Raw genomic sequence first — 21,457 nt, 5'->3', positions numbered from 1 at the left:
CAATAAGCGCATGATCAAAGAAGGTTTTTCTTACATCAATGGAAGCAATGAACAGGTACTGGAAGCTACAGGCCGTTAACACAACAAAATATAACATTGAATACAGTATATAGACTAGAGATTGGGAATTAAAATATTTGTCACATTTTTTTTTCTCCACCACTATTTCTTCATTATGGTCTGCATAGAGTGAAATTTAAAGAGAACATCAATGATTTTTGAGGATTGTTTTATGATGTTGGGACATTGTTTATAACTTGTCTGTTGCGTTAGAGCACATTTTAATCAGAAGTCTAAATTCCCTGCAAAAAATACAGAATTTCACTACAGCGAGGGTCTCTGCCCCTCCTCACAATACTTTCAAGGGCTTTTATACTCTTTTGTTTGGGAACTGTCATTTCTGGGATTTCTGCTGCTCTCATGTAAAAGGAGATTGAATCTCTGGACTGTCTATTATGATTTAGATGTTGGGCATAACTATAAAATAAGTGCTGTTGTCTATTAGGAGAAAGATCATTTTCCTCTAACAGGAGAAGCTTGTAAATTTCATCTGCGCTCTTAAAGTCATGTGTGTAACAATACAGTGATGCAAGGGCTATCTTTGTTTTGTATGTGTGAGGGAAAGGTCTGACATCCTCCTCTAAGAGCCTAATGGCTCTCCTAGCCAAAGTCTCCCGTTCCATGCCTTCTTCCATTTCAAAAACTTTCCATTTGTAGCAGTCTGCCAAATGTTGCAACGCTTTAACTGAAGAGGGGAACTTTTCATGAGCTCTCTCTGCTATTTGAATAGCTTTATCTAAATAATCCTCTTCTCTATAATACCTGAGAATAATACTGAAACCCTCCAGTGTTTCAGTTTCAAGAGATCTTTCTAGTAAACCTTGCATCTCCCTTTTAATGTTTTCTGATGGCACCTTTTTCTGCTTGCACAGTTTTAGTAAATAATGAGCATGAATGAATAAACTATTTGGTTCTTTCTCATGTGCAATTTTCAGTTGCTCTACAATCTGATCTAGAGTGAATTCAGACTGTACAGATTCCATGTTCATCGCTAAGGCAAGACCTTTGTGCCATTCCTTCCTTTCCGGTTCTGCTTCTAAAGCCATCTTAAAGTAAGCAGTCGCCTGGCGCTTCTTTGACATGTCAAACTTAATCAGCGCCCAGCCCTTTTCTCCACTGACTTCAGGGTGTAGAGTGCATCCAGGTGGAGCAGGATGCATTCGTTGAAGCCTTCCTACCTCTTCTTGATATTCTTTGCTCTTATCCATCTCTCCCGAAAGGAAGTAGACCCAAGCCAGGTTCGCTTTATTGACCTGCAGCCGGACTCCAGCCTCTTCTGTTCCCTGCTCCTGGATCACACTTTCTGCTTTGTGCAGGTACTTCAGCGCCTCTGGGTTGGATCCAAGAGTCTGTTGGATGTAGCCCAGCAGGTTGTAATAGTGGACCGACCAAGTGCACGTTTCCTGGTCCACATTATTCAATTGGCTCAGTAAATTCAGGAGTTCATTTTTACTGCCCAGATCCCAGGTGAAGTGGCACTCTAGCTTCTCGAGGCGTTGTTTTAGACTAGAGTTACAGACACATTCAGAAAAAAAGATCTATTAATGAAGAGTTACAAATGCTGTGTTTTAGTTTACATGCAAATATATCACAGCAGACATGGGATAATCAACAATTTCCACAATCATGAGTTTAGTCTGGAAAATCCCTTTAAACTCCAACATTAGAACAGTTATTTTTTCATATTAGTAATGGAAAAGTACTTACTCCATTATAATGGTTAGCAGTGGGTGGTCTGGTTTGAGAGACGCTTCTTCTAGCAATGCAAATTGGAGCTTCATGTGAGTTGCTGAGAGATCATTCTGTATTTATAATGATCACGCTCATAAAACCACCTTCTTATCTACCTGAACACTAAACCCTAAACACCCTAAACACGTCAGCTCAAAGTTTCTATTCTGTCTAAAGTTTCGTTTTTTACTTAAATGGTGTAGTTTACATAATGACAGTGAAAGTCTAGAGCCTGCCTTCTTAAGCATAAACTCTTTACATGTAGGTTTTACGTGTCATGGATAATTATTAGATTGTCTATTCCAGAAATTATGTATACTTGAATCCTTTGATATTATAATATTATGTAGGTGTGACCTACTATTCAGATGTTTCAATTGATTTGCATATTTACCATATTATATAAAAAATGTGGTAACGCTTTACAATACGCATTAACTAACATAAGCAATGAGCAATACATTTGTTAGTGTTTATTAAAGGTCCTGTTCTTCGTGATCCCATTTTTCAAACTTTAGTTAGTGTGTAATGTTGCTGTTAGAGCATTTATAATACCTGTAAAATTATAAAGCTCAAAGTTCAATGGCAAGCGAGATATTTTATTTAACAGAAGTTCCCTTTCAAAGCCTACAGCGAACGGCTGGTTAGGACTACATCCTGGTATTTCCTGCTTTAATTACGTCAGTAGAGCAGTATGTCGACTAAACTCCGCCCACAAGAACACGCGTAAAAGGGGGCGTGGTCTTGTTGCTCCCGCGTGGAGAATAGGAAGTGTTGCGTTCGTATAGTTTGTTTGTTGCCATGTCGTCGAGATGCTGTTATTTTCATCCCGGAGTCAAATCACCTTTGTTTGGCTTTCCCACGGACGCTGTACTTAGAGATCATTGAGCGCATGCATCCCCGTTATGGTGAGAGGCGTGACCTTTCCGGTAACGTGCGCTCTGCGTGCGCTAAGCTGCTGTCGAATCACAACACGGGAACCGCTGGCACAATCAGAACTCGTTACGTATTTCTGAAGGAGGGACTTCATAGAACAGGGAAATCTTTCAAGCCGTTTTGAGGACAGTGAAAACAGCAGTATACAGATAAGTAAATTGTGTGAAAAATACTGTGTTTTTTTACACGCGAAACATGAACACATGTTATATTGCACACTGTAAACACAATCAAAGCTTCAAAAAAACACGAAAAACGGGACCTTTAAGATTTGTTAATATTAGATAAAATACATATGCTTACATACTTATTTTTAGTTCATGTTATCTCAGTTCCATTCAATTATATTAAAAAAATACAACTTTTAATTTAAATAATGTATTAATAAATGTTAATATTAACTGGGATTAATGAATGTTTTAGAAGTATTTTTTATTGTTTGTTCATGTTAGCTGATGTAGTTAACTAATGATAACAAATGCAACCTTATTATAAAGTTTTACCTTATATTTAAGTATATTTAACAAGTTTATTAATCCTTAACTTACACTTTCTAAATGATCTGATGAACCACTGACAACTCCTAAATAACTGGTTTGTAAATAATGTAATACTTGATTTAGAAATTATAAATTGATAATTTATAAAGTATGAAAATACAATTATTAAACACATTATGCTTATAAATAAAGAATAAAGCATTTATAGCTGTATTTATAAACTGCCTAATGTCTATCAATGCTTTATAAATGATGAATTAACTATTTACTAATGCTTCACAGCGTGTAGTTATTATAAAGTGTTACCACATTTGGGTTAAATCCAGCTGATTTTGCAGCTAGATCTCTCTCTCTTCGTCAGATTCAGTTTGTATTTAAAGTCAGTTAACTCTTTCCCAGAAAAACAGAAAATAAAATAATTAGGAAATAAACATAGATTCTTATTGAAATGACTGGATTTCACCCCGAAATGTGACCGCACAGCATGAGTGATTCTTCTAGCTATTGATATTCATTCATGTTGCATAAATGAAGTGAAATAAAGAGACATTTTATGAATCTTTGAGAACAATCTTTAGAAAATTAGAAATCTCACTGCGATGCACATTTTTTAAAAGAATCCTTATATGGTCTTCTGTTTGTCTTGTGAAATGTTTTGGATTTCTGCTGGTTTCATGAGAAAGTTGATCGATTGGTCTCTGGACCGTCTACACTGATATAGATGGCACGTGTAACTATAGTATAGTAACTGTTGGGTATGAGGAGGGAGATCATCTTCATCTGATAGGAGCTGATGGTAAATCTCATCAGCTCTCTCAATATTGTGTGCGTAGCGGTTCAGTGTTGCAAGGGAAAGACTTCCTCTGACACAATCTGTCTTCCATCATGGAGTACACTTTACCTTTGTATACATCTGCCAGGATTTTCACAACTTTAGTGGAAGTGGGCAACTTTTCCCGAACTCTTTGTCCCTCTTGAATTGCTCTCTCAACAGAAATCCTTTTAAATATTAAATAATATTAGTATTCGAGAATGTAACCCAATCCAGCCATGTTTCCTGTACTAAAGGTTCTCTCTAGTAAACGTTGTACCTCCTCATCATTGTTTTCAGTCTGCACCTCAGACCTTTTTAGTATATAGAGGGATTTAAGGAACAAATCATTTGGGTCTATCTCTAATGCTATTTTCACCTGCTCTAGAATATCAGCCTCCAGCTCTGGAGTGAATTCAGACCTTATATTTGCCTTGCTCATGGCTACAGCAAGTCCTTTGGCCCTTCCTATCTGGTTGTACTTTTAAAGCCGGCCAAGTGTTTGTTTCTCTTAATCCCCTGGAGCTCATTTCGATTTTGCCCCATCCCAGGTGAAGTTGCACTCCAGCCATCATAAGGTTTCGTTTCGTGCAAATGAACATGCACATTTCCACAGAACATTTCAGGATTATTATGCAATATGTATGAACTAGGGCAAGGCTATTTATGACATGCATTATCATTATAGGGCAAACTGTTTATGATCTATATAAATACCATTGAGAATTGATGATAACCTTATCAGAAAGCTTAAATAACAACTGAACAAATATTTTGAACTATATGCTGGGCTAATTACAGTTTAAAGCCATTGTGGCTCTAAATAAGCAACACTTGACCACATTTAAAATAGCTTTATTTTGTACAGCAGATGCCCCAAGCAAAAAGGGCTGCAATTACTTGAAACATCTTCTTTCAACATTTCAGGTGATGTTACCCAGCACACACAGACTGTATCCTATGATAAACAATATAAAACAATATTTATTTGTTAATGTTAGTTAAAATACAGCTGTTCATTTTTAGTTCATGTTACCTCAGTTCCATTAAATAATATTACCAAATACAACTTTTGATTTAAATAATATATTAATAAATGTTGATATTAACTTAGATTAATTCATGTTTTATAAGTATTTTTTTTGTTAGTTCATGTTAGTTAACTAATGATAACAAATGCAACCTTATTGTAAAGTTACCAAAAATATATATTCAGCTTCACTCTCCATATGTGCTGCTGTTTACAAAGTCAAACTCAGTCTTTAAAACATTTTGTTGTATCCAGCACATACTTTTGCAGCTAGATCTCTCTCTTCATCAGAATCAGTTTGTATTTAAAGTCAGTTAAAGGAGAACTCTGGTGAATTTTTAAGGCTAAGTTGCTAAACGCATCTCGTTGTCATGTAAGGGCCCTGTTCATGTTGGACAGACATTTTAATTGCATTTTGTGTTAAAGGTTAAAGGTCCCATGGCATGGCATTTTTCTATTATTTTATAATGTTTCCTGAGGTGTACTTATATTTTTAGTATGATTTTTACATCATAAAATGTCATAATTTAGAAATAAAAGGCATTTTTTCAATACTGATGTTTGTCCTCTGGCTGAATGCCCTGCTTCAAGAGGCGTGTCTGCTGTGAGACTTCAGTAAAAACGCCCACTGTTGTGATTGGCTGACATCTTTGCATTTTAAATGAGCGGAGGGGGCGTGGTTTAACGAGGTCTACGAGGCACGAGCTGCTGCCAGAGAGACGGATGGACCTGTGTTCACTTCACATCAGTTCTGTCAGTCTCAGTTCAGTGCTGTTGTAGTTACAGCATATACTTCAGGTTATTAGTTTATTTCTAGTCGGAGGGGCTGTCACTCATGTCAGAAAGTTAGTAACTTTTGTAAATTATGGATCAGCGCTGACTGGAGACGCGAACCGTTTAGAACGATTCAGTCCGATTTGGTGAACTGATTTGGTTCACTAAAAAGAACCGGTTCAAAAGAATGATTCGTTCGCGAACCGGACATCACGGAGACGGAGCGATTGCTAACAAAGTTATTTATAGTAACTACTGAGTTGTGAGAGGCTGTCAGCGCGAGTTTATTGTGTTTGTATCTGAGAGTTCTGAATAAACATGAGTTCCAGTCACACCGAGTCCTCTTCATCATTATTACCAACTTTGTAACACATGCAAAGTACCATTACAGTTGTCGAGACGAACGAGTTACGAGTAAGTGTTGATAATAGCATTATTTTTAGACATGTTCCTATCATATGAAAAGCGTCAGTGACGCGCATTGAGTACACAGCGCAAACAAAGACACAACAGCAGTAATCGAATGTAATCCAGTTTATTGTGGGGATAGCTGGCTAGCCTAGCCGGATACCCTCACGCTTACCCCCCGTCTGCTTAATCTCGCGCCGCGTAAGGCGCCTCCGCTGTGGGCCAGATGCAGTACTGGGGGTCGGGGATGTTGAAGGCCGACCAGTCAGCCTGAGCTTCGGCGTGTGTGAAGTTTATCTCTAAAGATGTGGCTCTCTATGTTGAGCAGAAACGACTGTATGCGCATTTTAGAACAGATAGACGCGACGAGGACGTACAAAAACACTGACTCGCAAGATAGAAAACACGAAAACACCGTTCTGTCGGGAGAGAGAGAAGCCGCAGTGTGTGCACGAATAATAAATAATTAGCTACACATAAGAAATCACTGATCACAGATCAGAAGGAACTGAAAAAAGACTTCTGTTTTCATTTGTACATCCAAACACTGAGAAACTGCCAGCGTTCACTCGTTCACAACCCATGATCTCTCGAGCGTTTGCATGGGCGTGCCAGATTCTCTGGGTGGAGGAAAGGGAGGAAACCGTTCCTGCTTGGACGTCAAACCAGGAGACTTCAGGATTGGCTCGTCTGGCCTGTCATTTTCTCAAAGGCAGAGACAGAGACAGCCAGAACTCGGTTTTACACCGATCAACATTTCTATCCACTTGGGGACAATATTCAGGCTAGGGGAACTCATATTAATGTTGAAAAACCTCATAAAATGAACATTTCATGCCATGGGACCTTTTAAGAGGCACAAACACACTCTTTATGTATATGCCCCCATAGCTGCCGTGTTAGCTGAGTGGGAGCTCTGGGCATTAACTGTAACAGCTCCATGTTGCAAGCACCAATCCCGTTCGTTTTTTTTTGACAGTACTCACAAAGGTAAAACGATCAAGATTAACTTAAAAATTCACCGGAGTTCTCCTTTAAAGGTCCCGTTCTTCGTGTTTTTTTGAAGCTTTGATTGTGTTTACAGTGTGCAATATAACATGTGTTCATGTTTCGCGTGTAAAAAAACAGTATTTTTCACACAATTTACTTATCTGTGTACCGCTGTTTCCACTGTCCTAAAAACGGCTGGTGATTTCCTTGTGCTATGAAGTCCCTCCTTCAGAAATACGTAACGAGTTCTGATTGTGCTAGCGGTTCCTGTGCTGTGATTCGACCACAGAATAGCGCATGTGAAAGCGGTTCCTGTGTTGTAATTTGACAGCAGTTTAGCGCACGTTGGAAAGGTCACGCCTCTTAACAGAGAGATGTATGCGTTCAATAATCTCTACAGCGTCCCTGGGAAAGCCAAACAAAGGTGATTTGACTCCTGGATGAAAATAACAGCGTCTCGATGACATGGCGATAAACACACTCAACGCAACAGTTCCTTTTCTCCACGCGACCGTCCGCTTCTCCACGTGGGACAGCAACAAGACCGCGCCCCCTTTTTCGCGTTTCTTTGTGGGCGGAGGTTAGTCTGTTCTACTGCTCTACTGACGTAATTAAAGCAGGAAGTACCAGGATGTAGTCCAAGCCAGCCGTTCGCTGTAGGCTTTGAAAGGGAACTTCTGTTAAATAAAATATCTCGCTTGGCATTGAACTTTGAGCTTTATAATTTTACAGGTATTATTTATGCTCTAACAGCAACATTACACACTAACTAAAGTTTGAACAATGGAATCGTGAAGAAGGGGACCTTTAACTCTTTCCTGGATTAACAGAAACAGGAAATTAAGGCATAAGGAATAAACAGATGTATTGAACAACTTTATCACAAGTTCCATTTAACAAGTGCTTTTATTACAGGAAATGGGATGGAAAATGATGCAGTTCCCTTTCAGTCGGTCATGTTCGCCGTTACGTCGTACCGTCTCCGTTCCCTCCTTCACATATGTAACCGAGACACTTTACAGTGTGTCAGGTCCTTAGATCGAGATAACTCCTTATCAGCTGATACAGTTATTCTGGTAATTCGATATACAGTGAAAACTATTTATTTCTAATACTTCATATTGTTCTAGTTAAATGTTTTAAATACAGGGGGTGAATAAAGGTGAAGTGTGACACTTTTTGATAATATGTCATTGCCCTTGTTATAAAATATGGTAAGTCCCTTACAAAATGTCGTTTTAAAACGTTCTCAAAAAGATATAAACTACACCATACAGAACAAATTATGAATTATTGTATATAAATAGTTACAGATACAATTGTTGATGGGCTTCTACTGTCAAAATACTCTTAATGGGAAATGTAAAGTCACAACATTAATATACCTATGAAAAAAAAAACCAATGATACCTTGTTTATTGATTTTGTTTTGATTTTTATCATGCAAAAATGAATATATCATTTTTTTTTATTACATACATCATTTATAATGCATGTACGATATACAACATTTATTTCCACCTTTATTTAAGCTGTGGTCACATTTGGTGAAATTTCATGGTGAAAAGTCTTTTTTTTCAATAGTGTAGAGAAGTCCCTGTCAAATCAAGCAGCTTTCTCTTGGTAAACACGGTGAATCCACATGACTAACATGAACCCGTTGTGAAATCTGACCAAATTAAACGCATTACAAATTCTTATGACCACATGGATTCTTATTGAAATGACTGGATTTCACCCACGAAAATTCACCAAACAAAATGTGACCGCACCTTTACACGTCATGCCTAACAACACCTACTGAGACATTGTATCTATAGATTGAGTACTTTTTCTATTTATATTCATTCATGTTGCATAAATTAAGTGAAATAAAGAGAATATTACTCATCTTTGAGAACAATTTTTAGAAAGTTTGAAATCTCCTCACAGCGAGGGTTTCTGCCAGTCTCCACAGTTTTTTTAAGAATCTGAATGCTCTTCTGTTTGTCTTGTGAAATGTTTTGGATTGCTGCTGCTTTCATGAGAAAGTTGATCCATTGGTCTCTAGACCGTTTATGCTTAAATAGATGGCATGAGTAACTATAGTATAGTAACTGCTGAGTATGAAGAGGGAGATCATTTACCTCTGATAAGAGCTGATGGTAAATCTTATCAGCTCTCTCAATGTTGTGTGTGTAACAGTGCAGTGTTGCAAGGGAAAGCCTTCCTCTGACACCACCTGGGCAATCTCTGAGAATCTCCTCAAAGAGCTCAATGCCTTTCTGAGCATAAGCCTGCCTTTCCTGACTGTCTTCCTTCATGGAGTACACTTTACCTTTGTATACATCTGCCAGGATTTTCACAACTTTAGTGGAAGTGGGGAACTTTTCCCGAACCCTTTGTCCCTCTTGAATTGCTCTCTCAAAAGAAATTCTTTTAAAGTATTCAACAATAAAAAACAAACCAGCCATGTTTCCTGTACTAAGGGTTCTCTCTAGTAAACGTTGTACCTCCTCATCATTTTTTTCAGTCTGCACCTCAGACCTTTTTAGTATATAGAGGGATTTAAGGAACAAATCATTTGGGTCTATCTCTGATGCTATTTTCACCTGCTCTAGAATATCAGCCTCCAGTTCTGGAGTGAATTCAGACCTTATATATGCCTTGCTCATGGCTACAGCAAGTCCTTTGGCCCATTCCTTCCTATCTGGTTGTGCTTTTAAAGCCATCTTTAAGTAAGCAATTGCCTGGCGCTTCTTGGACTTGTCAAACTTCATCAGTGTCCAGCCCTTTTCTCCACTGACTTCAGGGTGTAGAGTGCATCCAGGTGGAGCAGGATGCATTCGTTGAAGCCTTCCTACCTCTTCTAGATATTCTTTGCTCTTATCCATCTCTCCCAAAAGGAAGTAGACCCAAGCCAGGTTCGCTTTGTTGACCTGCAGCCGGACTCCAGCCTCTTCTGTTCCCTGCTCCTGGATCACACTTTCTGCTTTGTGCAGGTACTTCAGCGCCTCTGGGTTGGATCCAAGAGTCTGTTGGATGTAGCCCAGCAGGTTGTAATAGTGGACCGACCAAGTGCACGTTTCCTGGTCCACATTATTCAATTGGCTCAGTAAATTCAGGAGTTCATTTTTACTGCCCAGATCCCAGGTGAAGTGGCACTCTAGCTTCTCGAGGCGTTGTTTTAGACTAGAGTTACAGACACATTCAGAAAAAAAGATCTATTAATGAAGAGTTACAAATGCTGTGTTTTAGTTTACATGCAAATATATCACAGCAGACATGGGATAATCAACAATTTCCACAATCATGAGTTTAGTCTGGAAAATCACTTTAAATTCCAACATTAGAACAGTTATTTTTTCATATTAGTAATGGAAAAGTACTTACTCCATTATAATGGTTAGCAGTGGGTGGTCTGGTTTGAGAGACGCTTCTTCTAGCAATGCAAATTGGAGCTTCATGTGAGTTGCTGAGAGATCATTCTGTATTTATAATGATCACGCTCATAAAACCACCTTCTTATCTACCTGAACAAAGTCATTAAACACGTCAGCTCAAAGTTTCTATTCTGTCTAAAGTTTCGTTTTTTACTTAAATGGTGTAGTTTACATAATGACAGTGAAAGTCTAGAGCCTGCCTTCTTAAGCATAAACTCTTTACATGTAGGTTTTACGTGTCATGGATAATTATTAGATTGTCTATTCCAGAAATTATATTTACAAGTATACTTGAATCCTTTGATATTATAATATTATATAGGTGTGACCTACTATTCAGACGTTTGAATTGATTTGCATATTTACCATATTATATAAAAAATGTGGTAACGCTTTACAATAAGCATTAAAGGGGTGGTAAAACACATTCTTTTGAAGGCTTGATTGTGTTTGTGGGGTGCACTGTAACATGTGTTCATGCTTCGTTTGAAAAAAAACCCCATTATTTTTCATATATTTGACATTTATTCTACACTGCTCTGTCCCTCCTTGTAAAACGGTCTGATGGTTTCCGGGTTGTATGAAGCCAGTCCCTCAAAAATACGCAATGGGCTCAGATTGGTTAGCTGGCCCAGTGTGTTGTGATTCGCTAACCGCAGTGCACGTTTGTCGGAAACGTCACGCCCCTTACCTTTACCGGAGGCTGTGCTTTGGTCAGTATTAGAAACAATGGCGTCAATAAAACCATACCAATCTGAGCCCGAATCAGAACCAGAACATTTGAGTGAAGATGATCGAGCAGAACCTGTTCAGTCCTCAAGAGTAAAGACTGCGGATCTATAGTGATCGCTACTGAATGGCACTGTTACTTTTGTATTTTTAGAACGATTATAGCCAAATATCTGTCGCAAGAACTATTAACCCAAAACGAACACTAAACATTGGCTTTACTAGTAGTCAAATCACACACAGAAGCATGTTTAGCATGCCTGTAGATAAACAATACATAAAAGCTCTAATCAAAGAATCATTTACACTAATGCCAAGTTCGCTGTTGAGATTTTAACGTTAGTTTTTGTAACGTTAGGTGTTCGTCGGATAATGTTAAGTATGAATGAGCATTTAACAGACTGGTTTGCAGAACAGCGTTGTCATCTGTTTACTTCCTTGCTAGCACGTACAATTAACCTATTACAGGAAAACACATCGATGAAAAATAAATCAGACTTACAGGTTGTGGCCCGTAAACAGCTTCTGTTTGTAAATCCAGCTTTCAGGACAAGCCGCGTTGTGCATATCCTGCATTGAACTCGCGAAGTTTGTGGAAGTTTTCCTCCGTGAAATGAGCAGCGGGAACCCCGCACGCGCCTGTTCCCCTCCGTCTCAAACACACGTGCATATAACATGCTGTATGTTAACCTTCTGCAACGCACCCCCGTCCCACAAGGAAGGCTGAACAAAGCAAGTACCCCAGACCTGCAATCCGGATGAAAATAACAGTGTTTCGTCGGCATTGCAGCAACACCACTCCAGCCTAACTATACCACAACAGCGCCGCGATACAAAATGCCCCCCCCCCCATATTTAATATTCTCGGAGGAGGGGTTTATGTAAATATTGAGACTGGTGATGTCACCAACCCTGGAGGAATGTCTGTAATCGCCTACTGGCCGTTTGCTGTAGTCCTTAGAATTTGATTTCTTTAAAAGCAAATATCTCCCTTTGCTTTAAACTTTGAACGTTGTAACTTTGCAGATGTTGTTTATGCTCAAGCAGCAACATTATACGCTAGCTAGAGTTAGAATAGTGAAATCGTGGTTTACCACCCCTTTAACTAACATTAGCAATGAGCAATACATTTGTTAGTGTTTATTAAGATTGGTTAATGTTAGATAAAATACATATGCTTATTTTTAGTTCATGTTAGCTCAGTTCCATTAAATTATATTAACAATTTTTAAAAAAAAATTATTTTAAAATTTTATTTTAAATAATGTATTAATAAATGTTAATATGAACTGGGATTAGTGAATGTTTTAGAAGTAGTTTTTATTGTTTGTTCATGTTAGCTGATGTAGTTAACTAATGATAACAAATGCAACCTTATTATAAAGTTTTACCTTAAATGTAAGTATATTTAACAAGTTTATTAATCCTTTACTTACACTTTCTAAATGATCTGATGAACCACTGACAACTCCTAAATAACTGGTTTGTAAACAATGTAATACTTGATTTAGAAATTATAAATTGATCATTTATAAAGTATGAAAATACAATTATTAAACACATTATAGATATGCTTATAAATCAAGAATAAAGCGCTGTATTTATAAACTGCCTATTAATGTCTATCAATGCTTTACATGATGAATTAACGATTTACTAATGCTTAACTAATGCTTCACAGCGTGTAGTTATTATAAAGTGTTACCACATTTGGGTTAAATCCAGCTGATTTTGCAGCTAGATCTCTCTCTCTTCGTCAGATTCAGTTTGTATTTAAAGTCAGTTAACTCTTTCCCAGAAAAACAGAAACAAAAAATTAAATCATAAGGAAATAAACATACATTCTTATTGAAATGACTTGATTTCACCCCGAAATGTGACCGCACAGCATGAGTGATTTTTCTAGCTATTGATATTCATTCATGTTGCATAAATGAAGTGAAATAAAGAGACATTTTTTGAATCATTGAGAACAATCTTTAGAAAATTTTAAATCTCACAGCGAGGAATCCTTATATGGTCTTCTGTTTGTCTTGTGAAATGTTTTGGATTTCTGCTGGTTTCATGAGAAAGTTGATCGATTGGTCTCTGGACCGTCTACACTGATATAGATGGCACGTGTAACTATAGTATAGTAACTGTTGGGTATGAGGAGGGAGATCATCTTCATCTGATAGGAGCTGATGGTAAATCTCATCAGCTCTCTCAATATTGTGTGCGTAGCGGTTCAGTGTTGCAAGGGAAAGACTTCCTCTGACACAATCTGTCTTCCATCATGGAGTACACTTTACCTTTGTATACATCTGCCAGGATTTTCACAACTTTAGTGGAAGTGGGCAACTTTTGCCGAACTCTTTGTCCCTCTTGAATTGCTCTCTCAACAGAAATTATTTTTAAGTATTCGAGAATGTAACCCAATCCAGCCATGTTTCCTGTACTAAGGGTTCTCTCTAGTAAACGTTGTACCTCCTCATCATTGTTTTCAGTCTGCACCTCAGACCTTTTTAGTATATAGAGGGATTAAAGGAACAAATAATTTGGGTCTATCTCTAATGCTATTTTCACCTGCTCTAGAATATCAGCCTCCAGCTCTGGAGTGAATTCAGACCTTATATTTGCCTTGCTCATGGCTACAGCAAGTCCTTTGGCCCTTCCTATCTAGTTGTACTTTTAAAGCCGGCCAAGTGTTTGTTTCTCTTAATCCCCTGGAGCTCATTTCGATGTTGCCCCATCCCAGGTGAAGTGGCACTCCAGCCTCTCGAGTATGCTTTTCATTGGGGAACTGGAGTTACAGAGAAAGAGAAATTAAACTAAATTTACTGCTGACAGGTTTAGATCTGAGTTGTCTGATAATAAATCCTCAATTAAAGAGAGAAGGAAAAGGAGGCAAATTATGATAGGGAACATTAAAAGTATTACGTCTGATTCTTAAATAGCCATGTTATACATTTGAAATATCCACATCATAAATCACAATGATAAATTATTTTCAAACACTTAATTCGTCATGAGTAGTCTGGTTTGGTAGATGTGTTTTCTCCGGCTGTGGCTTTGTATGAGCTCACGGATGTATTTATAATGGAGAAAACATTATCAGCAAAGCCAGGGCCAGTCAACATTGGCTCAGGACCCTTCTTGTATAAGTTTCTGTTCTTCATAAGGTTTCGTACAAATAAACATGCACATTTCCACAGAACATTTCAGGATTATTATATGCAATATGTATGAACTAGGGCAAGGCTATTTATGACATGCATTATCATTATAGGGCAAACTGTTTATGATCTACATATAAATACCATTGAGAATTGATGATAACCTTATCAGAAAGCTGAAATAACAACTGAACAAATATTTTGAACTATATGCTGGGCTAATTACAGTTTAAAGCCATTGTGGCTCTAAATAAGCAACACTTGACCACATTTAAAATAGCTTTATTTTGTACAGCAGATGTCCCAAGCAAAAAGGGCTGCAATTACTTGAAACATCGTCTTTCAACATTTCAGGTGATGTTGCCCAGCACACACAGACTGCAACTTTGTAAACAAAGATGCAATCCATTCTGAAAGCCGACCTATGATAAACAATATAAAACAGGCTAACATTCATTAAAGTCATTAAAAACAATATTACCAGCCAGGTTAATAAAGATAGGGTGAAGGTTTACTGAGGTAAAAAGAAATGACACTGAAATGAGATTGACTTTTCTGTTAGCAGATCAGTCTAAATTGACCTATTTTGGGGCTGATCGTCAACTGTCAATTACCAATAGCAATCCTTATCTAGAACTTTCTTTTTAGAATGATCAACATTATTTAAAAAAAGTAAATTCTGATTCCCAGTGGCTGAATAATCTTTTTTTTTTCAAATGATTTCACTATATGAAACTTAAAACTAACAAATTTGACATGGTAAATTTTAACTGTGCAAATTTATTGAACACCTCTTGTTCAATCTATGGCCTAGCTTTTAGCCTGTGATTTCCTTCAACGATTTCCATTATCTTATCTGCTGCTGTTCTTTCCTTAATGGCACGGAGAGTTCTGATGAGAGCTGGGTATGCTTCATATAAACCTTGTTTCTGGTACCACTCCTGCAGAAGTCCATTGGTCTGTTCTTTCGCATCATTAGGGTGGTTACACTCGTGATTTTCAATACTAGCGTTAGTCATTCCACTGCTCCGGGCAACACGTTTCATCATTTTCCAGCTCAGATGATCTGCAATTTCTGGCAGGTAAGGGTTCAGGTCTACCATACAGAACAAATTATGAATTATTGTATATAAATTGTTACAGATACAATTGTTAATGGGCTTCTACTGTCAAAATACTCTTAATGGGAAATGTAAAGCCACAACATTAATATACATATGGAAAAAAAAAACAATGATACCTTGTTTATTGCTTTTATTTTAATTTTTATCATGCAAAAATGAATATATAATTGTATTTATTTATTACATACATCATTTATAATGCATGTACGATATACAACATTTATTTCCACCTTTATTTAAGCTGTGGTCACATTTGGTGAAATTTTATGGTGAAAAGTCTTTTTTTCAATAGTGTAGAGAAGTCCCTGTCAAATCAAGCAGCTTTCTCTTGGTAAACACGGTGAATCCACATGACTAACATGAACCCGTTGTGAAATCTGACCAAATTAAACGCATTACAAATTCTTATGATCACAAGGATTCTTATTGAAATTACTGGATTTCACCCACGAAAATTCACCAAACAAAATGTGACCGCACCTTTACACGTCATGCCTAACAACACCTACTGAGACATTGTATCTATAGATTGAGTACTTTTTCTATTGATATTCATTCATGTTGCATAAATTAAGTGAAATAAAGAGAATATTACTCATCTTTGAGAACAATTTTTAGAAAGTTTGAAATCTCCTCACAGCGAGGGTTTCTGCCAGTCTCCACAGTTTTTTTAAGAATCTGAATGCTCTTCTGTTTGTCTTGTGAAATGTTTTGGATTGCTGCTGCTTTCATGAGAAAGTTGATCGATTGGTCTCTAGACCGTTTATGCTTAAATAGATGGCATGAGTAACTATAGTATAGTAACTGCTGAGTATGAGGAGGGAGATCATTTACCTCTGATAAGAGCTGATGGTAAATCTTATCAGCTCTCTCAATGTTGTGTGTGTAACAGTGAAGTGTTGCAAGGGAAAGCCTTCCTCTGACACCACCTGGGCAATCTCTGAGAATCTCCTCAAAGAGCTCAATGCCTTTCTGAGCATAAGCCTGCCTTTCCTGACTGTCTTCCTTCATGGAGTACACTTTACCTTTGTATACATCTGCCAGGATTTTCACAACTTTAGTGGAAGTGGGGAACTTTTCCCGAACCCTTTGTCCCTCTTGAATTGCTCTCTCAAAAGAAATTCTTTTAAAGTATTCAACAATAAAAAACAAACCAGCCATGTTTCCTGTACTAAGGGTTCTCTCTAGTAAACGTTGTACCTCCTCATCATTTTTTTCAGTCTGCACCTCATACCTTTTTAGTATATAGAGGGATTTAAGGAACAAATCATTTGGGTCTATCTCTGATGCTATTTTCACCTGCTCTAGAATATCAGCCTCCAGTTCTGGAGTGAATTCAGACCTTATATATGCCTTGCTCATGGCTACAGCAAGTCCTTTGGCCCATTCCTTCCTATCTGGTTGTGCTTTTAAAGCCATCTTTAAGTAAGCAATTGCCTGGCGCTTCTTGGACTTGTCAAACTTCATCAGTGTCCAGCCCTTTTCTCCACTGACTTCAGGGTGTAGAGTGCATCCAGGTGGAGCAGGATGCATTCGTTGAAGCCTTCCTACCTCTTCTAGATATTCTTTGCTCTTATCCATCTCTCCCAAATGGAAGTAGACCCAAGCCAGGTTCGCTTTATTGACCTGCAGCCGGACTCCAGCCTCTTCTGTTCCCTGCTCCTGGATCACACTTTCTGCTTTGTGCAGGTACATCAGCACCTCTGGGTTGGATCCAAGAGTCTGTTGGATGTAGCCCAGCAGGTTGTAATAGTGGACCGACCAAGTGCACGTTTCCTGGTCCACATTATTCAATTTCCTCAGTAAATCCAGGAGTTCATTTTTACTGCCCAGATCCCAGGTGAAGTGGCACTCTAGCTTCTCGAGGCGTTGTTTTAGACTAGAGTTACAGACACATTCAGAAAAAAAGATCTATTAATGAAGAGTTACAAATGCTGTGTTTTAGTTTACATGCAAATATATCACAGCAGACATGGGATAATCAACAATTTCCACAATCATGAGTTTAGTCTGGAAAATCACTTTAAATTCCAACATTAGAACAGTTATTTTTTCATATTAGTAATGGAAAAGTACTTACTCCATTATAATGGTTAGCAGTGGGTGGTCTGGTTTGAGAGACGCTTCTTCTAGCAATGCAAATTGGAGCTTCATGTGAGTTGCTGAGAGATCATTCTGTATTTATAATGATCACGCTCATAAAACCACCTTCTTATCTACCTGAACAAAGTCATTAAACACGTCAGCTCAAAGTTTCTATTCTGTCTAAAGTTTCGTTTTTTACTTAAATGGTGTAGTTTACATAATGACAGTGAAAGTCTAGAGCCTGCCTTCTTAAGCATAAACTCTTTACATGTAGGTTTTACGTGTCATGGATAATTATTAGATTGTCTATTCCAGAAATTATATTTACAAGTATACTTGAATCCTTTGATATTATAATATTATGTAGGTGTGACCTACTATTCAGACGTTTGAATTGATTTGCATATTTACCATATTATATAAAAAATGTGGTAACGCTTTACAATAAGCATTAAAGGGGTGGTAAAACACATTCTTTTGAAGGCTTGACTGTGTTTGTGGGGTGCATTGTAACATGTGTTCATGCTTCGTTTGAAAAAAAACCCCATTATTTTTCATTTATTTGACCTTTATTCTACACTGCTCTGTCCCTCCTTGTAAAACGGTCTGATGGTTTCCGGGTTGTATGAAGCCAGTCCCTCAAAAATACGCAATGGGCTCAGATTGGTTAGCTGGCCCAGTGTGTTGTGATTCGCTAACCGCAGTGCACGTTTGTTGGAAACGTCACGCCCCTTACCTTTACCGGAGGCTGTGCTTTGGTCAGTATTAGAAACAATGGCGTCAATAAAACCATACCAATCTGAGCCCGAATCAGAACCAGAACATTTGAGTGAAGATGATCGAGCAGAACCTGTTCAGTCCTCAAGAGTAAAGACTGCGGATCTATAGTGATCGCTACTGAATGGCACTGTTACTTTTGTATTTTTAGAACGATTATAGCCAAATATCTGTCGCAAGAACTATTAACCCAAAACGAACACTAAACATTGGCTTTACTAGTAGTCAAATCACACACAGAAGCATGTTTAGCATGCCTGTAGATAAACAATACATAAAAGCTCTAATCAAAGAATCATTTACACTAATGCCAAGTTCGCTGTTGAGATTTTAACGTTAGTTTTTGTAACGTTAGGTGTTCGTCGGATAATGTTAAGTATGAATGAGCATTTAACAGACTGGTTTGCAGAACAGCGTTGTCATCTGTTTACTTCCTTGCTAGCACGTACAATTAACCTATTACAGGAAAACACATCGATGAAAAATAAATCAGACTTACAGGTTGTGGCCCGTAAACAGCTTCTGTTTGTAAATCCAGCTTTCAGGACAAGCCGCGTTGTGCATATCCTGCATTGAACTCGCGAAGTTTGTGGAAGTTTTCCTCCGTGAAATGAGCAGCGGGAACCCCCCACGCGCCTGTTCCCCTCCGTCTCAAACACACGTGCATATAACATGCTGTATGTTAAACGCTCTGCAACGCACCCCCGTCCCACAAGGAAGGCTGAACAAAGCAAGTACCCCAGACCTGCAATCCGGATGAAAATAACAGCGTTTCGTCGGCATTGCAGCAACACCACTCCAGCCTAACTATACCACAACAGCGCCGCGATACAAAATGCCCCCCCCCCCATATTTAATATTCTCGGAGGAGGGGTTTATGTAAATATTGAGACTGGTGATGTCACCAACCCTGGAGGAATGTCTGTAGTCGCCTACTGGCCGTTTGCTGTAGTCCTTAGAATTTGATTTCTTTAAAAGCAAATATCTCCCTTTGCTTTAAACTTTGAACGTTGTAACTTTGCAGATGTTGTTTATGCTCAAGCAGCAACATTATACGCTAGCTAGAGTTAGAATAGTGAAATCGTGGTTTACCACCCCTTTAACTAACATTAGCAATGAGCAATACATTTGTTAGTGTTTATTAAGATTGGTTAATGTTAGATAAAATACATATGCTTATTTTTAGTTCATGTTAGCTCAGTTCCATTAAATTATATTAACAATTTTTAAAAAAAAATTATTTTAAAATTTTATTTTAAATAATGTATTAATAAATGTTAATATGAACTGGGATTAGTGAATGTTTTAGAAGTATTTTTTATTGTTTGTTCATGTTAGCTGATGTAGTTAACTAATGATAACAAATGCAACCTTATTATAAAGTTTTACCTTAAATGTAAGTATATTTAACAAGTTTATTAATCCTTTACTTACACTTTCTAAATGATCTGATGAACCACTGACAACTCCTAAATAACTGGTTTGTAAATAATGTAATACTTGATTTAGAAATTATAAATTGATCATTTATAAAGTATGAAAATACAATTATTAAACACATTATAGATATGCTTATAAATCAAGAATAAAGCGCTGTATTTATAAACTGCCTATTAATGTCTATCAATGCTTTATACATGATGAATTAACGATTTACTAATGCTTAACTAATGCTTCACAGCGTGTAGTTATTATAAAGTGTTACCACATTTGGGTTAAATCCAGCTGATTTTGCAGCTAGATCTCTCTCTCTTCGTCAGATTCAGTTTGTATTTAAAGTCAGTTAACTCTTTCCCAGAAAAACAGAAAATAAAATAATTAGGAAATAAACATAGATTCTTATTGAAATGACTGGATTTCACCCCGAAATGTGACCGCACAGCATGAGTGATTTTTCTAGCTATTGATATTCATTCATGTTGCATAAATGAAGTGAAATAAAGAGACATTTTTTGAATCATTGAGAACAATCTTTAGAAAATTTTAAATCTCACAGCGAGGAATCCTTATATGGTCTTCTGTTTGTCTTGTGAAATGTTTTGGATTTCTGCTGGTTTCATGAGAAAGTTGATTGATTGGTCTCTGGACCGTCTACACTGATATAGATGGCACGTGTAACTATAGTATAGTAACTGTTGGGTATGAGGAGGGAGATCATCTTCATCTTATAGGAGCTGATGGTAAATCTCATCAGCTCTCTCAATATTGTGTGCGTAGCGGTTCAGTGTTGCAAGGGAAAGACTTCCTCTGACACAATCTGTCTTCCATCATGGAGTACACTTTACCTTTGTATACATCTGCAGGATTTTCACAACTTTAGTGGAAGTGGGCAACTTTTGCCGAACTCTTTGTCCCTCTTGAATTGCTCTCTCAACAGAAATTATTTTTAAGTATTCGAGAATGTAACCCAATCCAGCCATGTTTCCTGTACTAAGGGTTCTCTCTAGTAAACATTGTTCCTCCTCATCATTGTTTTCAGTCTGCACCTCAGACCTTTTTAGTATATAGAGGGATTAAAGGAACAAATAATTTGGGTCTATCTCTAATGCTATTTTCACCTGCTCTAGAATATCAGCCTCCAGCTCTGGAGTGAATTCAGACCTTATATTTGCCTTGCTCATGGCTACAGCAAGTCCTTTGGCCCTTCCTATCTAGTTGTACTTTTAAAGCCGGCCAAGTGTTTGTTTCTCTTAATCCCCTGGAGCTCATTTCGATGTTGCCCCATCCCAGGTGAAGTGGCACTCCAGCCTCTCGAGTATGCTTTTCATTGGGGAACTGGAGTTACAGAGAAAGAGAAATTAAACTAAATTTACTGCTGACAGGTTTAGATCTGAGTTGTCTGATAATAAATCCTCAATTAAAGAGAGAAGGAAAAGGAGGCAAATTATGATAGGGAACATTAAAAGTATTACGTCTGATTCTTAA

The 21,457-nt window shown here is 37.6% G+C and overlaps 3 protein-coding genes across 3 annotated transcripts; all 3 read right to left on the bottom strand.

Moving 5' to 3' along the window:
* Positions 1 to 293: 293 nt before the first annotated feature.
* Positions 294 to 4,480, bottom strand: LOC307136006 (interferon-induced protein with tetratricopeptide repeats 2-like; the record flags this gene model as incomplete). Its single annotated transcript, XM_079832752.1, has 2 exons — positions 294 to 1,598; positions 4,418 to 4,480. 2 exons carry the CDS (start codon positions 4,478 to 4,480, stop codon positions 294 to 296), a joined length of 1,368 nt encoding a protein of 455 aa, XP_079688878.1.
* A 4,643-nt stretch (positions 4,481 to 9,123) lies between these two features.
* LOC307136004 (interferon-induced protein with tetratricopeptide repeats 1-like) lies at positions 9,124 to 14,019 on the bottom strand (the record flags this gene model as incomplete). Its single annotated transcript, XM_079832750.1, has 2 exons — positions 9,124 to 10,443; positions 13,957 to 14,019. 2 exons carry the CDS (start codon positions 14,017 to 14,019, stop codon positions 9,124 to 9,126), a joined length of 1,383 nt encoding a protein of 460 aa, XP_079688876.1.
* An 84-nt stretch (positions 14,020 to 14,103) lies between these two features.
* On the bottom strand, positions 14,104 to 21,153 carry LOC307136003 (interferon-induced protein with tetratricopeptide repeats 1-like; the record flags this gene model as incomplete). The annotated part of the gene is made up of 4 exons (XM_079832749.1): positions 14,104 to 14,173; positions 15,483 to 15,642; positions 16,462 to 17,581; positions 21,091 to 21,153. The coding sequence occupies 4 exons, from the start codon at positions 21,151 to 21,153 to the stop codon at positions 14,104 to 14,106; spliced, it is 1,413 nt and encodes a 470-aa protein (XP_079688875.1).
* Between the last annotated feature and the right edge of the window lie 304 nt (positions 21,154 to 21,457).

This window comes from Gobio gobio, assembly GCF_949357685.1.
Source record: "Gobio gobio genome assembly, chromosome: 13".
NCBI classification, from domain to species: domain Eukaryota; kingdom Metazoa; phylum Chordata; class Actinopteri; order Cypriniformes; family Gobionidae; genus Gobio; species Gobio gobio.
Note: the sequence above shows the minus strand (reverse complement) of the source record. Positions and strands in the feature narration are given on the sequence as shown.